At 38.4% G+C, this 23058-nt stretch overlaps 1 protein-coding gene across 2 annotated transcripts in view; it reads left to right on the top strand.

The window, feature by feature from the left end:
• LANCL1 (LanC like glutathione S-transferase 1) overlaps nucleotides 1–19790 on the top strand; it is a 40988-nt gene extending 21198 nt beyond the window's left edge. For both annotated transcript variants that reach the window (XM_062191010.1, XM_062191001.1), the window contains exons 4-10: nucleotides 735–942; nucleotides 9555–9690; nucleotides 10723–10869; nucleotides 14507–14689; nucleotides 15349–15525; nucleotides 15979–16051; nucleotides 16632–19790. In XM_062191010.1, the coding sequence (XP_062046994.1) occupies nucleotides 735–942; nucleotides 9555–9690; nucleotides 10723–10869; nucleotides 14507–14689; nucleotides 15349–15525; nucleotides 15979–16051; nucleotides 16632–16708 (1001 nt within the window). In that variant the 3' untranslated portion in view covers nucleotides 16709–19790. The remainder of the gene's footprint in view (nucleotides 1–734; nucleotides 943–9554; nucleotides 9691–10722; nucleotides 10870–14506; nucleotides 14690–15348; nucleotides 15526–15978; nucleotides 16052–16631) is intronic.
• Nucleotides 19791–23058: the final 3268 nt, after the last annotated feature.

The following is a 23058-nucleotide window of genomic DNA, read 5'->3' as shown; positions in this document are numbered from 1 at the left end:
GACCTCTTTCTCTCTCTGCCTCTGCCTCTCTGTAACTCTGCCTTTCAAATAAATAAATAAATCTTTAAAAAAAAAAAAAATACAGTGGCTTGCGCCATGGCTCACTTGGCTAATCCTCCGCCTGTGGCTCCGGCACCCCGCATTCTAGTTCCGGTTGCTCCTCTTCCAGTCCAGCTCTCTGCTGTGGCCCGGAAAGGCAGCAGAGGATGGCCCTGGTGCTTGGGTCCCTGCATGGGAGACCGGGAGGAAATACCTGGCACCTGGCTTCGGATCGGCGTAGCTCCGGCAGTAGCAGCCATTAGGGGAGTGAACCAATGGAAAGAAGACCTTTCTTTCTGTCTCTCTCTCTCACTGTCTATAACTCTACCTGTCAAATAAATAATAAAATAAAAAATTAAAAAAAGAATACAGTGACACAACAGTTGGAGTGCAATAAGTATTAACAATAGACTATGTGTCTTTATTAGCCAGAGTCTGAGAGTCCTTATTATTTGTACTGTAATGGTGAGGAAACTGAGGACAAGTAAATGATTTGCCTGTTTCTGATTCTTAGAGCTGTGTTGGGATAGAGCTAAAGCTAGAACAAAAGTCACCTGAACTTTGAGGTCATTTACATATTTGCTACAGATTATCAAAAATCAAAAGCAGCAATACTACTAAATAGGCAGCACACCAACATAATAAGATCAGCTGTCCTTTCCTCATCTTTACATTGCTTTATTTTTGCTTTGTAGGTATTGCTGTGCTTTACTTACATCTGTATGATGTTTTCGGGGACCCTGCCTACCTGCAGATGGCACATGGCTACGTAAAGCAAAGTCTGAACTGTTTGTCCAAGCGTTCCATCACCTTTCTCTGTGGGGATGCAGGCCCACTGGCAGTGGCTGCTGTGCTGTATCACAAGATGAACAATGAGAAGCAGGCAGAAGATTGCATCACACGGTAATCACATTTCTTTGTGAAGATGATTATCTAGACCTCATTATGCATTAATTCTGGGTGTGTTAGTAAAAGAGCATTCTACTGAGTTTACTTTGCTCTCAGCAGGTAAGTCTTATTACTGTCATTTGATCAATTATAGTAATCCTATGCTGTTGTTAAGAAACAACCATTATAATTCCTGCTTTATTGCAAGATATATTATAGAAAGCTTTAGGACCCAGATCAAACATCAGTTTAATAATGTAAATGATATCAAAAATCCTAATGGGTGATTACTAATCCAAGGTGCTTCCCAAGATGAGTAATTCAAAGAAATGTAGTTTGTTTCTTACTGGTGAGCTGGGAGAACCCCTCTGAAAGGATCACAAACTGATTCAGAACTGCCTTTCCTAAAGGGGCAGTGACACTGATGTCCATATGGGATGCTAGCACTACAAGTAGAGGCTTAACCTACTACACCACAGCACAGGCTCAGCCAGATTTCTTAGAATTCTGAAGTTCTCTAACTAACACAGTAACTGTAACTTTACCACCACAAAAATTTGGTAATTGTTCATAATTTACAATCCTCTAGGGGACTGTCATGATTTACATGAAATCATGGAAAATCATCTAGGAAATCTAGATTTTCATTTTACGGTTGCCCCTCTTCCAGGCCAGCTCTCTGCTGTGGCCAGGGAGTGCAGTGGAGGATGGCCCAAGTGTTTGGGCTCTGCACCCCATGGGAGACCAGGATAAGCACCTGGCTCCTGCTATCGGAACAGCGCGGTGCGCCGGCCGCAGCGCGCTACCGCGGCGGCCATTGGAGGGTGAACCAACGGCAAAAGGAAGACCTTTCTCTCTGTCTCTCTCTCACTGTCCACTCTGCCTGTCAAAAATAAAAAATAAAATAAAATAAAATAAATAAATAAATTTTAAAAAAATAGATTTTCATTTTGAATGTAAATCATGACAGTCCCCTAGAGGATTGTAAATTATGAACAATTACCAAATTTTTGTGGTGGTAAAGTTACAGTTACTGTGTTAGTTAGAGAACTTCAGAATTCTAAGAAATCTAGCTGAGCCTGTGCTGTGGTATAGTAGGTTAAGCCTCTACTTGCAGTGCTAGCATCCCATATGGACGTCAGTTCCAATCCCTGCTGCTCCACTTCCAATCCAGCTTCTTGTTAATGGCCTGGGAAAGCAATGGAAGATGGCCCAAGTCCTTGGGACCCTACACCGACTTGGGAGACCCAGAAGAACCTCCTGGCTCCTGGCTTTGGATTGGCCCAGCTCCAGTCATTTCAGCCTTTTGGGGAGAGAACAAGCAGATGGAAGACCTCTCTCTTTGTCTCTCCCTTTCTCTTCCTATAACTGTCTTTCAAATAAATAAATAAGTAATCTGGCTGTCCCCAGCTCTGCACACAGGGCTGTTAAGGCTCTCTGGGCACACACAAGCATAGACACAGAGCGCCACAGCTTTAACAGTGTTTTCATCAGTGACTATCTGTAAGTTGGCCACAGATTTTTATTCCTACTGTTCTTTCTTGTAAATTAGTGTTGGAATAATATTATCATCATTGGTATAGTTTGTTGAGGATCTTGGTTAATCTTACAATACTGTCTGGTATTGTATATTTCATTTACAGACTTTTTGGACCTTTTTTGTACCTGTAGTACTTAAAGAAGGAATCATCCACACTCTTATTGTGTATACACAGATATATACACATACATACACACAAACACACACATATACACACACACATGCGCACATAAATTCTTCCTCCCCCAGTTTTTTCCTTTACATTAATTCTTTCTTAACTCTTTCTACTGGAAATTGTAATACGATATGGGGGTAGACAGGCCAAGAAGAATCTTCTGCTTTACCTGTAATGATTTGAAAATCACTATATTAGATTATTCCCTGAATTTACATGTATTTTAGAATATCTTTTCTTACAAGATTAGAAATTATATAGTGTAACTTAAAAAAAAAAAAAAACACTATACATAGTGTGTCTAGAGGAAAAAAAAAAAAAAACCTTCTACTCCAGGGTTGGGAAATGTTTAAGATAAGATCTATTGCTAAGTTTGGCCAGAAGGGCAGATGATTTCCCCAAAAGTTTAATAGTTAAAGTATGTTCCTTCCATAGCACTTGACTTGTATAAGACCAGCCATTACAAGAAATGTTCCATACTTTCCTGAATTTGAAATCTTAGAATTACCTTTTTTGTTTTTTTGTATAGCCAGTGGAAAGCCATTAGACATACATCTGCTGTAAAGTTCCACAGTATATTCTTATTTGGTGAATCACAACTACCATAAAGTTCTATTTTTATTGCCCCCATCTTTTATATACAATCCCAACCTTTCCCTAAAATGTGCAAACATGTGGTAATAGTTTACAGTGTGAAGAATCCAGTAGGTATTCAGTGAAAACTAGGCAGTCAAATAGATTAGGGTTTGTATACAAACAATGTAAAAAGATTAAATGTGCCTATTTGCTGGCTGCTTAGTCTGTGGCTTTTAAACATGGGGAAATCACTGCAACTAGAGGGAGCAGCATTGCCAGACTTTTGAAGTAGACAACCCATTTTCCTCCTGGCATCTAATTTAAGGCACACTGTAAGGGAAATGGTATTATATATCAATATCTTTTTACTAAAATTAAAACCCTCTTAAGAGTAAGCTTTCCTGGGTGGTAAAAATGTCATCTTAAGTGTTAAAATGATCGTATAGATAGGTTAAGTTTTAAAGGGAACATATAAATAAGATCAAGTGTCTGGCAATAATAATAGAATTAAAAGGGAGAGAATGTTTCAACATGGGAAGCAGTCCACACAGCAGACTCATAGAATGACAGTCACTTTAAATAGCACTCTGACCTCAGAATCAGCCCTTAAGGCATTCTGGCCTGGCTGAAAAGCCCATGAGAGCATTTCAGTAAGCCAAGACACTGTGGCAAAAAAATGTCCTATATGAAAAATCTCTATGAGTGAGACTGCAGTGGAAAGAAGGGGCCATCAAAGGAGGATATACTTTTCTCTGAAGGGAGGAGAAAACTTCCACTTTGCTTATGACCTTGTCTAAATACTAACAGAGACTGTGGATTCAAAAGGCTTCCATAGTCATGGCAGCTCATGTCAAGAGCTTCAGGTGATCACTGACATCATACATAAGAGTGTTAATTGTTAAATTAACAAAAGGAGTCACTGTACACTTACTTCCCATGCAGGACCTCTATCCTTAATGAGTTGTATTATAAGAGTTAACTGTAAAACTTGTTCTCAGTTTGTATGTGTGTGTGTGTGTATGTGTATGCAAATTGTTGAAATCTTTATTTAGTATAGAGTTGGTCTTCTGTGTATAAAGTTAATTGAAAATGAATGTTAATGGAGAATGGGACTGGGAGGGAGGAGGAGGTGGGGTGGAAGTAGGGGTGAGAGGGCTGATATGTTGGGAAGAATCACTATACTCCTAAAGTTGTACTTACAATATTTGTACTCCTTAAATAAAATGTTTCTTTGGGAGGGAAAAAAAGAGTAAACTTTCACTCCTGTATTTTTTGTTACCTAGGTAATAAAGTTGTATTTGTTTAATATGTCTTTTTTACAATTTTATGATACTTCAACCATATTTTATTTATATCCAACAGATTTGTTGAGGTTAAAAATATAGAATGCGTGTAAAAGATTTTAAAATATGTTGTTTTTTGCTGCAACCTTGATTTTTCAGATACTTGGAGTCTGTGGCAAAACAAGGACTCATTTGTAAATTACAATGCTTGCTTTGTTTTTCAAATCTCTTCCCTTTTCAAATAAAAATCAACAATTCTTTTCAGTTTCAGGAAATCTAAACTTATTTTATATCACCAGTTTTTTTTTATAATCCTTATTTGTCTTTTAAAAATTATCTAATCCTCACATCACAGCTATTTTGTGATATAGACAATAAAATTCTCTGTGTAGTATCTGTTCTGCTCCACGGTCAACATCATGTTCTAGCTTATCTTTCCTATATGTTCTTGATGTGATGGTCTTTGAGAATCATAATTTTAAGTTTTAGAGACCAACAGGTTCTTTGAGATCATGTAAAGTCTCAATATTAGACAAAGAACTTGAAATCCAAAGAAATCAGTGTGTCCCTAAGGTAGAAGTTCTTATCCTTGAGGGCCTGAGGATCTTAGGGCTTCCTGAGGTATATAAAACTGCCAAATTTTATTCAGTGTGGAGACAGCATTTTCCCTTGTCTTAGAAGAGTCTGTGACTCCATAGAAAGAGTGTTTGTGTATGTTCACGTTTGGACTGTAAATGGTCCAGGAAGTCAGGCAGGGCTGGTACAGTGTTCAGTACATAGTTCTGGTTCTTTCTACTACCTGCTATAATTGACAGTTCAATAAATAGATTGATCATGCCCATTTGTACCCTTCCTTCTACACAGAGATCCTAGTGCCACAGTAAGAGTAGAGAACAATGTTTGTTTTGTACCAAATTAGGTGGCTAACCTGACATACCTAGTACTTTGGGGCCAGTACTTAGAATGATAAACTTTGGCTTTCTGATGAGGAAATGTAAAACCTCTCTCCTTTGTAGTGTGATGAGTCAGAATAATACAAGACCAAAAACTCTACCCAATAACACCCTGGGGAAATACTGCTAGGAATGGAACATAACTATCATGTTTTTATATCTTCATTCTTCCTTCAGTGAGATTTCAGCAACTTTTTGGCCTCTTCTGAAGATTGGTTGCTATTAATATCAACATATTAAACAAATACATAGAGCTGCAACAGTGTGCTTATGGGTTTTAGTTCTGAAAACACAGAATAACTCTTTTGACTTACAAATGCTATTATTTGTCTTGAGAATGTAGCATGCAAATATGCAGTTAAAAGATCTCCAGCCCAACTGATGCGTTTTAGTGATTTGAATTCAAATCCAGAAAAAAGTAGAACACTTTCTTTATTACCTGAAACTGTATTATTTCAATGAGATGCTCTGAGCAATACTTTATTTTTAAGTATATGAAAGTATTTGCTATCTAGCACCAAATGTAAACAAGTTTGGCTGTAAAATAATTGGAACGTTAATTTTATTACCACCACCTAGTGGTAGTGTAAGTCATAACATTTGCAAATAAAGGAATAGCTTTTACTAGGACAGTGGTTCAGACATTTCAGCAACATCAGTGGAGTTAATGCAATAATTGATATGAGTAATACTTCCTTGGAGTGTTGCTTGATTTTAAATTTTACAGTAATTTCCCTTTTTGAATACTTCTTTCAATCTCCTTTGTAAATTGAGAGTGCCTTTTCAATCTAAATTCTATGTAATTTGATACAGTTACATAAAAACTTGATAATAGATTTTATCTGAACTCTGAGACATCATTCTGTTTACTGTAACAGTTGAGTTTGTTAATCAACAGATTGTTTTCTTATAGTTCCAGTGTTACTGAGCTGCGAGTTCTGGCATGAGAAAGAAATCAAGTTTTTCTTAATAAATGTATTTTAAGTTCTTTAAAAAATTAGAGGTGTCTGTGTGTGTATGGTATCAAAATGGAAAACAAAATAGCCTATAAATCCTACCATGCACAGAGCCTAATAATGTTGAACAAAGGTTACAATGTTAGAAGAAAATGAGAAGAAACCTGTGTACCATGGTGGGTGACCTTATTCCAAAGATAGCTATTATTCCACTGTGAATACACTGCCTGTATTTGTGGAAGAAAAAAAAAACCTACATGAACCAGAATTTGCATATTTAATTTGTGATGCCTCCATTTGCTGAGATAAAAGTTTTTTTTTTTTTTTAATAATTGCCACTTGCCAGACTTTTTCAAATACCTCTTTCCTACTGGAGAGTAAGTTCCCTTAAAGACCGAAAACTTTTTCTCAGTCTTTGTTTCATAACTGCCAGTCTCTTTCAATCACTAAAATAATATGGTCTAGTTATTGAAACCTGTCCTCTTCATTTAGAATGTTAAGTGGCCTCCTCACCTCCCCCAAGCTTAGGAGGTGGTGGGAAGGGGTTGGAGAAGAGAATTCTCTCCTCTTTCACAAGTACAGTACCCTCTCTGCAGAGCTGGTGCACCTCCACTGTACCTGTTGTTGTATTGCCTGGTGGTAGCAATTTCCAAAAAGCTTTGTTTGCATGATTTTGTTGTTGTTGGGTTTTGTTTGACTGATGTCCTACAGAGGTTAACAACAGGGACTGTGTCCTCCCTCATCTATACCCTTACCATCAGGTGTGTTAGAATGAAAGCATGAGTAGTTGCCCAAATCTGCCTAATGTACAAACATTTGTTAGGAAGAAGATACACACTTAGAACAAATAGTCCCCTCCCCTGTCCTGGTAGCTCAGAGAAAGCCCTTCTTAGCCATTATCCTTTAAAGGGTCAGAGAGCCTGTTCTGTCTCCTAAGCCTCCAACTCAAGGTTACCACTCATTCTACCAATGAAAAGCCATTTTCTAATAATTCTTACTACACTTACTAATAAATCCTCTGGTGTAAATTTTACTAAAATTCTTTGGAACTTCTCTGAATGTACATTCCTGATTATAGAGTATTCACAGTAGTATTCACATATAAATGATTACCCCAGGGGTAGGGATTCTGATCCTTTAAATATTAATTAAGTATCTCCCTGGTGTGTCGATAAAGTTAGATAACATTCATGAATAGGCACATCACACTGTTTATATTTAACTAGGAGTAAATTTCCACACAGACAACAAATGGAAAAAAAATTTTTAAGTAGGAAAAGCCTATTCATTTTATAGATGAGGAAGCTTAATAACATTAAATAGTATATTTAGTGTCATAAGCTACCTCCTGAAACTTGATAGGGCTAATGTCCCTTCATTCCTGTTCTTTTTCTAGAAATTCTCTGGCTGCCTATACAAGCATCATTTTGTTAAGTATCACCAAAATTTTAAAAATGTTTTAATAACAAATATAATAACACTGAATATGTACACTAACCTAGGGATCTTTGATAGGCACTCTCAAAATTTCATGTGACAAAAACATATAAAATAGCAAGGATTTACTTTCTACCTGTTGTATTTGTTGCCTCCCTGAGAAAGAAAAAAAGGTTCATTTCAGAGTTCGAAGTACCAAGTATGGTTCCTTTCTCAAGATTATCTCTTCCTGTGATCTCCGCCTAGTTTATGATTCTGTGGGGCTTCTCTTTTTGGTCCTCTGTCAAGAAAATTGGGACTGTGTTACGCCCTTTCCCCATGTAATTTCCATGACTGTGCCTGGTGATGTGGAAAACTGAGAGAAAAGTAAAGCTATGGGGGTTCACTTCCCCCACCCTGGGACGGTAACAGCTCAAGATTGCTGAGGAAGGCTCTCTCCCTCAGAGTGTTGACTCTTGGGGGGGACACATTGCTTTCATTTTTTGCAGCCAGCAAAAAGTAGCTTGTGACCTGGGGCAAAAGACAACAGAGAAAGAAAATAGGAAATAAAGAAAAATTGGGACTTACCCCCACTTTTTATATTAGGAGTTTTCTTTCCTCTTCTTCCTTAAGACAGGACTAAAGGGCTTCTTCTGGGCTTTCTGTCAGCCCCTGATGCCCACTTCTAGTTTTAGGCTACTCTCAATGTAGGCCAGAAAAGGGATGCCATAAGGAAAGATATGGTAACCCCACCACTGATCTGGTGGTACCACCAATTCTGGGTTTCTTCCCCATCCTGTTTGCTACTGTTGACTCTTCAGAGTCCTCAAATAGTTACTGCCTATATCCAGTCCAGGTGTGGAACTAGCTTTAATGGGAGAGGCATGATGTGTGCTTACTTCATCTTGCCTGGAACCAGAATCAGAACTGTCTTTTTCTGGGAAGCTGAACTGAGTCTATCCATAACAACCTAATAAATTGCAATATGTCCATTGGATAAAATACTATGCAACTGTTATTAAAACATAGGACTATTCAATGTATACTAACATGGAGTGGTTGTCAAAATGTGCTGTTAAATAGGAAGCTGCAGAGCATTTAGGGGGACATTTATGCTTATATGTACATAAAATAAGTCTCAAAATATACAATCATTGACAAACAAGGTTGCTTATGAACATAAGAACTAGAAGGCTGAGGGATGACTCCAATAGGAAGACTGAGACTTTGTGCCATTTACATATATTATGCATTGTGGTAGATCAAGCTGTTGTACAGATACTCCATGTAGCCCTGATGATACAATAAAAATAAACGAAGCAAGGAGATAACTGAGATGCAACAGGCATTTAATTTTATGGAAATTTCTGGTCATTTGAGTGCCCTGTGTCCCTTCTCCAGGCTAAGTGCTATCATAGCCAGCAGTTCTCCTTATCTCTGTCCTTACCTGTGAAAGCCCTAGTCTTAGGTTTATCTCCATGAAGAACCAGGGAGATTTCAGATGGCTTTAGCTATGCATGTCTATTGTTCATTCTTTGTATTTTGTGTTTCAGTTCAGTTGTGAACTGAAGAAAAAAATTTAAGTGTTAATCTTTGAATCCTTGACTATCCCAAAGATAGATAGATATAGTATGTGTATGTATGTGTATTTTTTAAATGTACCATGTGTAAACAAATACCATACCTGACCCCCTTCAGGTTATTTTAGAGATATATTTTTATTTCTAGGCTAATTCACCTAAATAAGATTGATCCACATGCTCCAAGTGAAATGCTCTATGGTCGAATGGGGTACATCTATGCTCTTCTTTTTGTCAATAAGAACTTTGGAGAGGAGAAGATTCCTCGAAGCCATATTCAGCAGGTACTGCAGACTCGTGTCTTTTTAGGAATCCTTTCAGGATGCACTGACTATCTGCTGTAACTACTGATTCTGTCATTCAAAGTGGAAGAATGGTATATCTTGACCTCCAAAGGTCAAGCATGATTAGAGTACCAACAACTTTGCACTGAGTGCTGCTGGAAACAATGTAGGGAGTGACTTTGAATCAGAAGGCCAATCAGGGGCTGGAGTTGGGGTGAAGTTGATTAAGCCACCACCTGTGACGCCAGCATCTCATATGATTGCTGGTTTGAGTTTTAGCTGCTCCCCTTCTAATCCAGCCCCTCCACCAATACACCTGGCAAACCAGCAGAAGATGGCCGAAGTGCTTAAGTCCCTGCCACTCATATGGAAGCCCCAGATGAAATTCCAGACTCCTGGATTTGTCTGTTCCAGCCCTGGCTATTGCAGCCATTTGGGGAATGAGCCAGCATATGGAAGATTTCTCTCTGTCACTCTCTCTCTAACTGCCTTGCCAATAAATGAATAAATAAATAAATCTTTAAAGAAAAAAGAAGAAGGCAGCCTACCTGTTCAATTGGGAGGGCCTTTCATAAATAGCTTAGGGCACTATTAGAGCCGGATCTCATCTCTCAGATGCTGATACTGATTGAACACCCTTAATCCAAAATTAAAAACACTCTAAAACAAGTTTTGAGTGGTGACAGATTTTTTTTCAAATTAGGGATGCTCAACCAATAAAATCTTTGAACACTCTGGGCCAAAGTATTTATGATAAGGAATATTTAGCCTGTATCTCCTTTTGGGCCTGAAGGAGCTTATGTTTTCTTTTGAATGGTGAAGAGTTTAGGATCCTCCGCCTTGTCCTCTATCAGACAGAATGTAGGCATACCCACTTCTCTAATGCAGAATTATACTATGTCCTTCCCTTGCCAGAAGATGGGGTCTGGCTCACTGTGTTCCCCAGTACCTCATAGTGAAAGTTCTTGACCTCCACTAGGAAGCTTTTTATTCTCATTATGTTGTTGTTTTTGGTTGGTTTTATCCCTGCAGATTTGTGAAACAGTTTTAACCTCTGGAGAAAACCTAGCTAGGAAGAGAAACTTTACAGGAAAGACTCCACTGATGTATGAATGGTACCAGGAATATTATGTGGGGGCTGCTCATGGCCTGGCAGGAATTTATTACTACCTAATGCAGGTAAGGGGTGAGTATGGTGAAACTTAAAAATGCGTTTTCCGACACATGTATTATCTTAGGTGAGAAGACAGCTTTAGTTGTATTTTGTGCTTATATCAACCACTGCGTCTTCCTGCTTGCAAGTACATGACCTAGACAAAGAAAAATAATGTATTTTGAGGTGTATTTTAAAGTTTATAAACAAAAAAGCCACTATGCTTTGAGATGTTTAACTTGTAGGTAACCATACTTGCCCTACTTAATGTCATTTTGCAGACTGAAGCCTTTTGACCTGTAATTCTAAAGGAATGCCTTCTGCTCGCTCTTCTCTTCAGCAAATGCCTTGAATTAAGAATATTATTCCACTTTATAAGGCACAACCCATTGAAACAAATTCAGGAGTAAGAACAAAATCAATAGAAAACAAATGAGCACCAGTTGCCTCAGGCTTGCTTGGAGAGCAAAGCTGAGATTTTTCAATGGATTTTGTGTAACTAACCTGAAAAACAGCTGAATGTGCTTAGCCCAACTGTCCTTTGGTTCTGATGCTATTGGGGGACATCAACCGAAGTTGAATACATTGAAGACAAATTGTATTTACTGCAGCAAATATAATTTGGGAGAGGTCAGAAGAAGACTTCTCATTAGAGTATCATTTTACAAGATGCATTAAACTCTTCATAAAGAGGAATTGGCACTGAAGAGTAAAAATAAAAATTCATGGCAAAATAAAACTGATTTTTAATGGCTACAGAGGTATCCCTCTCATGGTATGACATATAGGAACATGATTCATTAATATGCTCAACATGAGTGCCTGGATATTCATATCCCTAGCTGCTGTGGCTATCACTACAAAATCACTGTATCAATGTCTGACCTCCATCTACTTGTAACTAAATAATGACAACTAAGCTGAAAACTCAAGGTCGTTATTGCTTTCAAATGCAAAGTCACACTAAGAGTGTTAATGGTAATCAGAGACCAACTTTTCTATTTACACTTCTTGATTAGAAATTTTATAAATAGGTTTTTGGCAATTCCTTTAATTTTCTGGCACATTCTCTTAATGTCTCTCTACTTCCCGAAGTAAATGTAGATTCTTAAAAATTTCAGGAACATTAATTCTTCTGATGTGTAAAGGTGAGTTAGAATCACACATGTTGATTGCTGGATAGCCTCGTTGACCTTTCATTGAAACAGATAATCAGGGAATGTCTCATCCCTGCTTCCCTTTGTTAGCAGTAATAAGAAATCTGGAAACCTAAGTATTGATTTTTCCATTTGCAGGTTATTATCTGTTTGAAATGATTGAATTTCTAATCCTGAAAGTCCATTCCTATTTATATCTATTTACCAACATAAAAGAAAACAATATTATTTTTAGGCTATGTTGAATAATTCCTACAAGTTCAGGGAAAATCTTCTCATTGTATTCTAGCACTTTAAACTGAGCTTAAACATGTTCTATCTATCTATAAAACACACACACACACACACAGAGTCCCCTACAGGTCTCATGCACTTTCAGAATCTTGTAAAAGCTGTCCTGTCCATATCATGTCCTTCCTACCACCTTCTGTCTGTGTTTCACATCACTCTCCACCCCTCATTCCCATCCCCTGCCCATCAAAACAGTACATTATTGTTTAAAGAATGAGCAGTGCATTGAATTAACAACAGGGCCAAAAAGGGAAACTGAAAATAAGTGTCAAAACTAATGGCTCATGTATCTTTGGTCAACTTGATCTATAAATCAAAATCAAATCCTCTGCAGAAAGAATTCATCTAGGGGCCAGAGTTGTGGTTCAGCACATTAAGCCACCATCTGCAATGCTGGTGCTGGTTCTAGTCTCAGCTGTTCTACTTATGATCCAGTGCCTTGCTAAAATGCTTGTGAAAGCAGCTATGGCCCAGGTACATGGCCCCCTGCCACCCACATGGGAGACTTGGATGGCATTCCTAGCTCCTAGCTTTGGCCTGGCTCCACCCCAGCCATTAATAGCCATTTGGGAAGTGAACCAGCTGATAGAATATCTGTGTGTGTGTGTCCGTGTATGTATATGTGTGTGCCTCCATCTCTCCCAAGTAAATCTTAAAAAAAAAAAAAAAAGCTTCATCTAGTGTCACTCTGTAGTTTGGTACCTAGACTCCAGGTCTCGTACCTTGTTGGTATCCTCTTCTTTCAGAACTATCTTCTATCACTTTCTAAATATAATAATGAAAGCTGGCTTGTGTTGTCTAATGTACCTCTTTCTGGCCTTTACAGCATGCTGTAGGAATTAAAACCTTAGTTGGGCCGGCGTCAAGGCTCACTTGGTTAATCCTCCGCCTGTGGCACCGGCACCCATTATGGGTGCCGGGTTCTAGTCCTGGTTGCTCCTCTTCCAGTCCAGCTCTCTGCTGTGGCCCGGGAAGGCAGTGGAGAATGGCCCAGGTGCTTGGGCTCCTGCACCTGCATGGGAGACCAGGAGGAAGCACCTGGCTCCTGGCTTCAGATCGGCATAGCTCTGGCCGTAGCAGCCATTTAGGAGGTGAACCAACAGAAGGAAGACCTCTCTCTCTCTCTCTCTCTCTCTCTCTCTCTCTCTCACTGTCTAACTCTACCTGTCAAATAAAAAAGAAAAAAAAAAAAAAGAAAAGAAACCTTAGTAACTTCCTCTTAGACTGACATTATCAAGCACTAAGGAAAATCATTGAAATGTATGGAGATAACAACAAAAACTGAGGAGTAATACATAGAGAGGCCCCAAGAGTTACATGATAGCAGTTTTAGTTGGTTCCATTATTTAAAATTATAGAATAAAATAAACATTAAAATCAAGGTATCAGATAGGTTATAAAATTGGATGACATCTAAAATGTCTTAATGACCTTCCAGTTTCTCTTGATCATGATTTTTTTCTGGTTTAAAACTCATACTTTGGGGTTGGCTCTGTGACGTACCAGGTAAAGCTGCCACCTGCAGTGCTGGCATCCTATATGGGCACCAGTTCGAGTGTCAGCTGCTCCACTTCTGATCCAGCTCTCTGATATGGCCTGAGAAAGCAGTAGAAGATGGCCCAAGTCCTTGGGCCTCTGTACCTGCATGGGGAACCCGAAAGAAGCTCCTGGCTCCTGGCTTCGGATTGGTGCCACTCTGGCCATTGCAGCCATCTGGGGAGTGAACCAGCAGATGGAAGACCCCTCTCTCTCCCTGCCTCTCTCTCTCTTTTTTTTTTTTTTTTGACAGGCAGAGTGGACAGTGAGAGAGAGAGGGAAAGGTCTTCCTTTGTCCGTTGGTTCACCACCCAAGTGGCCCCTACGGCCAGCGCGCTGCGCTGATCCGAAGCTAGGAGCCAGGTGCTTCCTCCTGGTCTCCCATGTGGGTGCAGGGCCCAAGGACCTGGGCCATCCTCCACTGCACTCCTGGGCCACAGCAGAGAGCTGGACTGGAAGAGGAGCAACCAGGACAGAATCCGGCGCCCCAACCGGGACTAGAACCCCGGGTGCCAGCACCGCAGGTGGAGGATTAGCCTAGTGAGCCGTGGCGCTGGCCTCCCTGCCTCTCTTTAACTCTGACTTTCAAATAAATAGATAAATCTGGGGAAAAAAACATACTCAGGCCTTGGGAAATTTCTGTTTCAGCAGAACTAATATATCCATTTCTCACTTTTAGCCCAGCCTTCAAGTGAGCCAAGGGAAGTTGCATAATTTGGTCAAACCCAGCGTGGACTACGTCTGCCAGCTGAAATTTCCTTCTGGCAATTACCCTCCATGTGTGGGTGATAATCGAGATCTGCTTGTCCACTGGTGCCATGGTGCCCCTGGGGTAATCTACATGCTCATCCAGGCCTACAAGGTATGTGTATTTTCTCATTTTAGAGATAAATTAGAAAATTTATCAAGGCATTTATTACTTAGTTATAAATAGGCACTGGCATCTCATATAAACTTTCAGTGTGACAAATCCTACATTTTGGAAAGTTAGAGATAAGGAAAAACTTTTAAAACTGGCTTGTATTTTTAAGGACCCTTATTGCAATGACATCTCAAAAATAATTTACTCAGAATACTTTTCAATTCTTTGCTCAAGATATAGGAGGCAGCAAAAGATTGCAAAGATCTATCTATATTTTCCTTACAAAGTCTGGTGTTTTATAATCAACTTTGATGTTAATAAATTACAATTTCTTCTCCAGTGTGTAAAGAAACTTCTTAATAGTGAAGGGCATCTTAGATTGGATAGGATAAGCATGTGTTCTTTGAAATGTGACAGATAAAAACAGCAAATTGTAAGTTCAATACTGCTTCATCAGTAACACACACATAGATGAACCACATGCAGATAAACTATACTGAGAAATCATGTTCAACTATTTTTAAAAAGGATGATGGAAAACTAGTCAGTTATCATAATTTGTCACTACTAATGTAACATCTGTTACCTTTCAGAAGAAATGTTAATAGAACTTTGTTTTATATCCCGTATAATAAAATTCAAGTCCTTTGACCCTGCAGGTGTTCAAAGAGGAGCAGTATCTCTGTGATGCCTATCAGTGTGCTGATGTGATCTGGCAGTACGGGTTGTTGAAGAAGGGATATGGGCTGTGCCACGGTGCTGCAGGGAATGCCTATGCCTTCCTGACGCTGTACAACCTGACACAAGACATGAAGTGTCTGTACAGGGCCTGTAAGGTAAGAGTCAGAACCATTGAAAGGAAAGCAGCTCTTCCAGGAGGCTGTAGAAAGGGCTATAACTCATTGGATTTAGTTGGCTTATTTTTTAAATTGTCTATAGACAGCAAACATGTTCTCTAAGGAAAAACTTCCAAAAGCTGTTCAGTTGAATTAACTCTCTTTTAAAACATAATTCTTTCTACTGTAAAGCACTTATGAATAAAATAAGAAAGGCAAAGGATGATATTTTTCCTTTGATCTTTGTTAACCTTGGTGATATGTGTCTCTGATAGCTCATTAAGTACCTTGTGTGGTGCATTGCACTGTTTGAGACCATTCGTGTCTCTGCACCAGTCCCTTTTCTCTGATTTGATAGTTTCTAACTTTTCAGAGTAATCCTTAGGGATAGTATCAAGGTTTGGGGTCCCTGGATAAAACCACTGCAGTAATTTAACTTGATCACATTTCCAGTTTGCTGAATGGTGCTTAGATTATGGAGAACATGGATGCAGAACACCGGATACTCCTTTCTCCCTCTTTGAAGGTATTTTTCACATGTTATTGATTTGCTTTATAATAGCAGCATATCCTTCTCTGCTTGGTAATTAATGTGTTTGAATTTGAGTTTTATCAACAGATTAATTTTCTTCAACCACTTCATTATTTCCTAGTACGACAAATCAATACTAAGCACCTGTACTATCACAGACCTAATAACAGTAGTGGTAACTACCATATGTGGAGTCAGGCACATGCTAGCAATCTTTCAGATGCTATCATAAGTCATTTTGGCAAAAACATACAGGTATTTCTATGCTCATGTCACAGATGAGAGGACATGGGCTCAGCCTAAGTGGCCCATGGTGCCCTGGTGAAGAAGCTCAGGTATGGTAAATTACAGGGCTGTGACTTGAATTTGTTGGACTCCTCCTCTCTTCTGTGTTCCACCTGGATGAAAAAGCTAATGTTCCAACTCTACAGTGTGTATGATAAATTTAGACACATTCCACATCCTTTAAATCATTATCACTAATCTCATAATATACTTGATGCTGAAAAATGAAGCTACCCTATAAAATGGAATCATCTGATATAATAACTTTTACCTCTTTCTCTTCCTTCAGGAATGGCTGGAACAATATATTTCTTGGCTGACCTGTTAGTCCCCACGAAAGCCAAGTTCCCTGCCTTTGAACTCTAAAAAGAAAGCATGCCCCCTGCAACTTCAGCATGATCCTTTCCGTGTATTCAAAGCTGGCTGTGTGCTTCCATGCTTTTCAAGGAAACAGAATCAAAGGTGTACTTGGTTGATATGTTTTTCAAAATTTGTCTTTCGTTTAGTTCCTTGTTTTCGTATTTATATTTATTTAAAAGTATCTGAAGCAGTCCTTTAAGTTCTGTTTCTTCCTAAAAAGAGGATATGCAGTATTTTGAGGTCATAGACATATATTTCAGAACTTGGAGAAAATTATAGTTAAGTTTATAAATGTAACCATCTGTAATGGTTCCAAATGTTTGTAAAAGAAACTATAGATAAACAAAGATAAATATATGACCATTGTTGAATATTGCCCTCCACCTCTCCTGTTTAATACTTTTCCTTCAACAAGGAGGGCAGACAACTTACATAACTTACTTTCTCTAAGTGGCTGATTATGAAAGGGGACAAAATTATAACTGTATGCTTTCAAAAGAATAATTTCACAAGTTACAAACTCTACTAGGAACCTAAATAACATTTTTGAAATTTTTCATGCCTATTTGGACTAGAACTACATGTACTTTTGAGTTTGCCTATTTTTGTCTGTAAGGCTCTGTAAGCCAATGTTTCTATCAAAAAATTCTAAAATTTGAGTCATTGTAAAAATTCTTATTTGAAAGTTCAAGATAACCTAACAATTACAGTTTATTGCTTTCTCTAAAATAACTAGTATATTTTGGAACTATTTATCTACATTTGTTTGTATTGTATGGTCCTGATACTCATATAAGATAAGGAAGTAAATTTTGTGTGTGAATATGCTGCGAACTAGAATTCTAGTCCACTCTGTTCGATTGACCGTCTAAATTTCCTCTTGTGTTTAATTTACTTTGTAATATGACTATGCTTTAATCCTGGTTATTTGGTACAAGCCATAAAATAGTTTCTCTCATATCAGTTTATCTAAATATTAGCCTTTTTACGAAATAGTACAGCAGTAGAAATTTGTTTTAAAATGAGAGGCAGAAAAGGTAATGCCATATAACCAATCAATAACTTGCATACAAACACTAAACTTCTGGTAAAAATGCTGTTCATTTAAGAAGTAAAATCTAGAATTCATGCTTAGAACAAATTAATCTTTGCACATCCTCAGCTTAACAATTCAATTTCTGAGACCAAAGAGTTGGGTTTTATTTGGTGAATGAAGACTCCCTGGTGCTTCAAATTCTGCCTGCATGTTTTGACTCATCAGCTCCTCTTCCTTCCATTGCTGCTTTCCCAAGCCTATTTTGTCTCTTTTTGATTGATTTTGGAATATTTTGCAGCTTAAAAAACAAAAACAAAAACAAAACAAAACAAAAAAAAAAAACAGGGCCTAAGAATTTTAAATGTGCCTATTTCAAGGGTCTCTTGGTCACAAAAACATGCTATTTTTATTGGAACTTCAAAACAAATCTCCACTGAGTATATACTAGTGTATATGGGGATCCTTCCTCTATTACTTTCCAGTTAGCACCAAAATATCTAATATTATTGGAAATTGTCTAACCCATTAGAGACTACTGACAGTAGAATCCAAAAAGCAGCCCACTACTCAGTTGTTAGGATTAACATACTCCTTCTAGTCTCCTCTCTGATTTCTAAAGGGCTACAGAAAGCTGAGTGTAAGCTGTGCCTTCTTGTGAAAGTTCTGGATCAACACTGTCCGCGTTTACAGTCATTAGTAAAAATAGTGCATGGCTAAGTTACTTTGCCTTTGGCTGGGCAACCAACTTTAAAGAGTAAAGCTCAGTTGGTTCAGTTAAGTGTCTTGCCATACTGTGCCTGCACTTTTAGCTACCATAGTTACTAAGGGGAAAAGAACAAGACACACTTTTCTGTGCTTCATAGATTTGATTACAGTGGTTCTCCAAGCAACCTAATTAGTTCAACTCCAAGGAAGATTTCAAAGCAGGGAAAAGAACATTTGAAATAAGATTCTTATTACTCATTAATCAACACAAAAACACAAACACAACTCAAGTTCCTTTCATTTCCTTTTTTTATTTTTTAGCTTCTTAAGACTTTTTAAACTGTCAGGATTTTGTATTTGTGCCATTGTTTTTGTTATTTATGCTCAACGGCTAAGAAAGTTTTGGTAGGATTTTAAACTCAGGCAGAAACTACAAAGACTAGTACTTTAACATTGTGGTACTGATTGAAAGAGACTTTCACAGTGGCTTTCTTAGTTTTAAGGGGAAAAATCATCATGGCTATAGTTCCATTTTTAGCACATTTCTACTCAGATATTTTTCTTCTTGATAGAAGGAAACTTTCTACAAAAGCCCAATACTTTCATCTCTTATCTCCATGCAAACACTAGGTAATAAACCCTTCAAAGCTTGTCCAGCAGTGTTCATTTATCCTGTTGTATGTTTCTGTTCATGTAGTAATGCGAGATTGCAGTAGTTAACTTTTGATCATCTAACAACTGTTAACATTATCACCACCATTTCCATGGATCCTGTTGGGCTTTAGAGCTGAGTTGTCAGTCTTTAATCCTTAGAGCCATTTGTCCCCTTTTCATCTTTGATGTCAGTCCAGTTATTTGGCATCAAAAGTCTTCATGGTAGGTATGGTTTTAAGTAAAAGTGGATCTAAGGCCATTTTCTGTCTGTATTACCACTCCCCTAAAGAATTCAATTAAAAGATATACTCTGCTTCTGCATCCTTGAGTTAACTTGGGTCTAATCTTATGATGCTCTGCCTTCTACCAGCTGATTTTGAAATACAAAGATTAAGCATTCATGTAAATATTTCTTTAGTTATTAGAATTCATCTGTTGTTCTTTATTGGGCAGTCTGATTTCTGATTCATTCTGCTTCCTCTAAGCAGGTCAGAACACCCCATCCCTGTATTTTCTGTAGTGTTGAGCTGTAGAAGACTGTTTCTCTCCTATAGGTAAAAACAACATGTTTGGGATATTCAGGGAATCCACCCCAGTGTTATATTGTCATTTATTGGAAGGGGCTGGGATCATAAGTATTTCTAAGTTCTGTAAAGGATTTGACTGGTTCTCAATAAAACTTTATTAGGATTATTTATTGTCACATGCTTTTTTTTTTTCTTTCAATCTAAACCTGAGAAATATTTTCCTTCAATGGCAAATGATAGCTTTTGTTTGGGATTTGTTCTCTTTCTTTGTTGTTTAAATGTGCCTATCATTGGGTTTAAACAAGATTTAAATATTAAATGTGCTTATGTTGGGTTTAAACAAGATTTGCACTACTTTCTGAAAATAGAAATTTAGAAGAGGAAAATATTCTTAAATCTTATCATTACAGAATTAGGAGGAATCTACTTGGCTTCAAGCAGAGCAGTGGATTAACCATCTCATACATATTAGAGTCTACCCCACAGTTATTAACTAAAGGTCTAATTCTAGAAATTGATTTCCCTACTGACCATTTCTGAAAGGAACATCAAATGGAAGAGGGGATTAAATGAAGTATAATTATAAAATGTATAGGCAAAAGTTGACAAGGAGTTCTGCTGAATCACCTGGGATGACTTTATACCACCACTTTCATGACACAGCTGGTTAGTGTCACTTAGCACAATAGAGATTTCCAAAACTGTAAAGTAATTTTTTGCATCTCCAAATTATAGTTTGATCTTTGACACCTGTGATTAAAATGCTCCTCATACCCCTAGTCTGTTGATTGAACAACTCATAATACCAAGAGTAAAAGCTTAGTTATTTTTATTTCTTTCCTTTGAGTGAAAGATGTATACTAATATCAAATCTATAGTGGCAAGCAATGAGATATGGAGAGGACAAAGCCTTGCAGAGGTCACACAGAGAGTCCAGAGTGATGCTTGGAGCATTTCCACTACCTCTCCACAGATTACATTTTAATTGGCAAAGCCAGCTAGCATTGCTCTTTAGTTTACCACTCCCCCACACATCTTCCTACTAGAAGAAAAATAATGACAAGCACATCAGATTGCTCCACAGTTGTTCATCCCATGAACAAATATAAAACTTGAAGAAGTAATTTGTTTCTTGTGACTTACTCATAATAGTTTGATTTGTTTTTTCCTACTTTTGCATTAGGAAAAACCTTTGCCTCCTTATTTCTCATACTCTCTGATTAGAAGAGAATAATAACTTTTCTGTCATTTCTTTTTCTGAAGATATTCTCCATTTGGATTCAGTATCTTTTTTTTTCATTTATTAAACTTTTATTTAATGAATATAAACTTCCAAAGTACAGCTTATGGGTTACAATGGCTTCCCCCCTCCCATAACTTCCCTCCCACCCGCAACCCTCCCCTTTTCCATTCCCTCTCCCCTTCCATTCACATCAAGATTCATTTTTTTTTCAAGGTTTATAATAAATGTCCTATTATTGTTCTTTTTTTTTAAATTTTATTTAATGAATATAAATTTCCAGTATACAGCTTATGGATTACAATGGCTTCCCCCTCCCATAACTTCCCTCCCACCCGCAACCCTCCCCTCTCCCGCTCCCTCTCCCCTTCCATATGCATCGATACATTTTCAATTCTCTTTATATACAGAAGATCAATTTAGTATAAAGATTTCAACAGTTTGCACCCACATAGAAACACAAAGTGAAACATATTGTTTGAGTACTAGTTATAGCATTAAATCAAAATGTACAGCACATTAAGAACAGAGATCCCACATGAGGAGCAAGTGCACAGTGGCTCCTGTTGTTGACCCAACAAAGTGACACTCTAGTTTATGGCGCCAGTAACCACCCTAGGCTGTCGTCATGAGTTGCCAAGGCTATGGAAGCCTTCCAAGTTTGCCGACTCTGATCATATTTAGACAAGGTCATAAAAGACAGAGTGAGGATAGTAACCAATGATCCTAAGAACTGTTAAGATGCAATGACGGGGCAAGATGGCGGAATAGGCAGGGAGCACACTTAGTGGAGATACTGCAGGGTCAAGGAAGAGTAGGGGATGAAACAGCAGAGGAAACTCTTCCGGAACTAGTGATTCACAGTGGACCTGCGAGGAGAGCGTGGGAGCCCAAGTTCGGGACACCAGCGGCAGACTCAACGCACCAGCGCTGGAACACGAGGTGAGCTGAACCTCCATAGCCCGAGATACCAGCAGGCAAGCGGAAAGAGGAGGCTAGAGGGAACGAGGCTTGAAACTCCGTGGGGAAAAGTTCACCAGGCTAACTAGAAGAGAGAGAAAGAAAAATAAAAAAAGTGACTGATACGGACACAAGTTTCTCTCTCTCCGCTCACCTCTCAAAGGCGAGCAAGACAGAGCAGGCGCCATTTTGGACATACATCATAAGCAGGGCGACCTCAGGTCTGCACCAGCCCTGAGCCTAGCAGAAAAACCTGACTCTGGGGGGAGGGGTGAAATAACAGGAGATTACCATCTAACTTGGCAACCCAGTGGGAGACTGCAGGAGAATTGGAGCCCACACTGAGGGCAGCAGAGATTCCCTGTGTGGTCCTTGGGAAAGAGCTTCCGATCTCTGGCTCCTGTGGGTATATCATTTGCCTGCTAACTACCTCCAATTACGTTCAGCTCTGCGGAATTACTTCCCTTTTAAATCAAAAAAAGAAAGAGAGATTTACCACACCTAACCTGGGAGTGTCATCCTTGACACACCCTCAACCCTGAGGAACCAAACACAGCTCTCAGTCCATACTCATCTCAAGCCTCTAAGGCTCCACTGAAAGCAGACAGTCCACTTAATATAGAGCCATAGTGTAACAAGAAAAAACACCACAGTGAAGAAACCAAATATCTCCAACATGCCAAACAACAAACGCAAAAACCAAGCTAACAAGAACAAGGAAGAAACTATGACGCCCCCAAATGAAAAAGACACCCCAATTCAAGATTATGAAGATGATGAGATCGAAGAAATGCAAGAAGCGGATCTCAAAAAATTGGTAAGAACATTAAGAAGTTCTCAAAAACAAATTCTTGAACTACAGAAATCCTTCATGGACAAGATAGAAAATCTCTCTCGTGAAAGTGAAATATTAAGGAGGAATCAAAATTAAATGAAACAACTAGTGGAACAAGAAACTCTGATAGTGACTAGAAATCATAATGAAATGAAGAGTTCAATAGATCAAATGACAAACACACTAGAGAGCCTTAAAAACAGAATGGGTGAAGCAGAAGAGAGAATATCAGACTTAGAAGACAGAGAACAGGAAAGGAAACAGGCAAACCAAAGAAAAGAAGAAGAAATTAGAAATCTAAAAAATATTGTTGGGAATCTACAGGATACTATTAAAAAACCCAACATTCGGGTTCTAGGAGTTCCTGAAGGCATGGAGAGGGAGAAAGGATTAGAAGGC

The sequence above is a fragment of the Lepus europaeus genome, chromosome 1 (assembly GCF_033115175.1).
Source record: "Lepus europaeus isolate LE1 chromosome 1, mLepTim1.pri, whole genome shotgun sequence".
Classification (NCBI taxonomy): Eukaryota; Metazoa; Chordata; class Mammalia; order Lagomorpha; family Leporidae; genus Lepus; species Lepus europaeus.
The sequence above is the reverse complement of the archived record's forward strand: the minus strand, read 5'-3'. Positions and strand labels throughout refer to the sequence as shown.